Source organism: Pseudophryne corroboree, chromosome 6, assembly GCF_028390025.1.
Source record: "Pseudophryne corroboree isolate aPseCor3 chromosome 6, aPseCor3.hap2, whole genome shotgun sequence".
Classification (NCBI taxonomy): Eukaryota; Metazoa; Chordata; class Amphibia; order Anura; family Myobatrachidae; genus Pseudophryne; species Pseudophryne corroboree.
Genome location: NC_086449.1, coordinates 3,254,344 through 3,256,991, shown reverse-complemented (window position 1 = coordinate 3,256,991; position 2,648 = coordinate 3,254,344). Strand labels below are relative to the sequence as shown.

Below are 2,648 nucleotides of genomic sequence, written 5' to 3'. Positions count from 1 at the left end.
AAAGATGAACATGATGTTCTGTGACACCCTAGTCAGTACTACTCTGAGCAAGCGCTACCATCTGTAATAAAGCAAGGTGCTTCTTGGTGTTGTTAGTTGGTTAGATACATCTTCTGTCTAAGGTCTGTCATGGCTTCTTGTATAAAGTGAAAACTGTATAATGAATATTTTTGTGATAGAGAAATGATTATATTGTGTAATTAGGACAAGTCAATAAAGATTGTCAGAGATGCATGCTGGTATTTGCAGTCCAACCCATCTAGGTTGGACATCACAGAACTCCCAGTAGGTGGGGCTTTACAGAGGCAACACCCCATTCATACACAACAGCCAATAGATGTAAGCATAGAACTTACTGCAGCCACATGGTATACACTGACTGACAGTTACTGCAGCCAATCTCTGCTCTCCGTGAGTCAGACATATACGTTACCTGGTACAAGACACCAGGAGCTCATCATGGCTCCACACAGTCCATCATTCTATTGGATAGGTATTTCATACAGATCGTTCCCCTGTGATGTCACCAGTCTCTGGGTGATTTCTTATCATGTCTCCCTCCTCCTGATTCCCCCAGATATAGTTATACACCCCTTCACCACCCGTAATGCAGCATGGAGAGGCTCGGTGAAGGTGGTGTTATAGGTGTGTAAGTGTCTGATGGGGTCACACAGAGAATAAAAGGACAGCTGTCCTACCTCATAATCCAGGTATACCCTCACTCTGTCACAGGGGATATTGTCAGATAACTGGATCTCTTTGCTGTCATGTATCACTGAGCACCTATTGTTACATCTATGTAAACACCAGGACTTGTTATTATATCCAATGTCTGACTGAAGTCCCCTCCTGTCTATACTGGGATAACACATCCCCACCTCCCACCTCACTGACTTACTGACATCCACCTCCCAGTAATGTCGCCCTGAGGAGAATCTCCTGCTGCTTATTACCTGATCACACTGGAATCTCTCTGGTGTTACTGGGTGATTCTGGTATATATGTGACCTGGATGCAGTTTTCCCATCACCTGATATGTGTATATAATTACCAGCTGTGGTGGAATCCAGTAATATGTCTGCTGGTTCCTGCACATAGATCCCTGTATTTATCCCTGTTATTATATCAGATAATGTGTGTAATGTCTCTGAGATAAGACCCACATTCAGATCTCCTGCACCACGGACCTGGGTATCATGTGTCTCTGTGTCCTCAGTGTCACACAAGTCCTCTGTGTCCTCAGTATCACACAAGTCCCCTGTGTCTGGTTCCTGTAAGACAGTCCATGGATCAGACATGTTACACAGATTCTCAATGTGACGCATCTTCCTGGACAGCTCGTCCTTCTCTATTTCCAGCTGCTGGATCAGATCAGAGACTGAGAGTGAAACGCGCTGTTCCTGCCTGGAGATCTCACTCAGGACTCTCTTCTCCAGGTCTCCGAGCTGTCTCCTGATGTCTCTAAACAGGGCAGTGACTGTCTCTGTTACACCAGCTGCTCTTATCTTATCTTCACTACTGCGCTCCTGCAGACTCCAGAGTCTTTTCTCAGTGTCCGCTCTCTTTGTGCTCAGTTTCTGTAGAACATCTCTCAGCTTCTCTTTCTTCTTCTCAGAGGCCTCATCTAGCAACTCCATCTGATGTCCTCTGTGTTCCCCAATCAGACAGCCGGACGCACAGATACAGGTGGCATCATTAGTGCAGTAATACTCCAGGACCTTCTTATGGATGGAGCATTTCCTGTTCCCCAGGACAGTGGTGGGATCACATAAGACGTGTTCTGGTGACTTGCTGTGTACTCTCAGGTGATTATCACACAGATGAGCCTCACACAGCAGACAGGATTTAGCAGCAGGTGCAAAAGAGTGAATACAGTAAGAACAGAAGAATCCAGTCTCCTGATCTGTCCGAATAGATGTTAATTTTCCCACTATTTTGCATAGAGTTATGTTCCTTTGCAGTTTAGGACGATTCCTATACTCTTCTCTGCACTCAGGACAGGTATACGCTTCTGACCATTTCTCATGGGTATCGAACATACGATCAATACAGCCCCGGCAGAAGTTGTGGCCACATCTCAGGGTTACAGGGTCTGTATAAATGCTCTGGCAGATGGAACAGTCCAGCTCCTGTCTCAGATCAGCAGACGCCATCACTGGCAGCAGGAGAGAGAAATGAAAGTCTCTGACAGTCAGATAGCAGTGAGGTCACATTCTGCACACAGGGCGAGGCTGAGCTATTACGCAGATTTATAATTATATCCAAGCACCTGATAAGCGCAGAGGATATAGATAACACCTGCAGCAGTATTACCAACCTCACATAAAATCATATGAGCCACACAAAGCTGAGCGGGTGTTTCCCAGGTAATGAGGTTTCTAATTAGACCAATGGATTTGCAGAAAGCACATTTATTAATCTATACATCATCTACAATAACAACGTCTACAGTTGGATAAACCACACATAGTGCAATACATCTCTATCCTGTATTCCAGTCCCCTATAGGCAGCAATGCAGCCGGTTATTTTCTGTGCAGCCATAGCATTCAGTGACATTATTCTGCTAGTGTCTGGTATATATGGCAGACGAATGCCAGGGTTCTGCAGGTATACCCCAATAATCAGCCTTTTGAGATCACAGGGAGA

General features: G+C 45.2%; 1 protein-coding gene across 1 annotated transcript; it reads right to left on the bottom strand.

Moving 5' to 3' along the window:
• Positions 1 to 548: 548 nt before the first annotated feature.
• LOC134935797 (E3 ubiquitin-protein ligase TRIM39-like) lies at positions 549 to 2,153 on the bottom strand. Its single transcript, XM_063930624.1, has 2 exons — positions 1,425 to 2,153; positions 549 to 1,271 (listed from the first exon to the last, which is right to left on the bottom strand). Exons 1-2 carry the CDS (start codon positions 2,151 to 2,153, stop codon positions 549 to 551), a joined length of 1,452 nt encoding a protein of 483 aa, XP_063786694.1.
• Between the last annotated feature and the right edge of the window lie 495 nt (positions 2,154 to 2,648).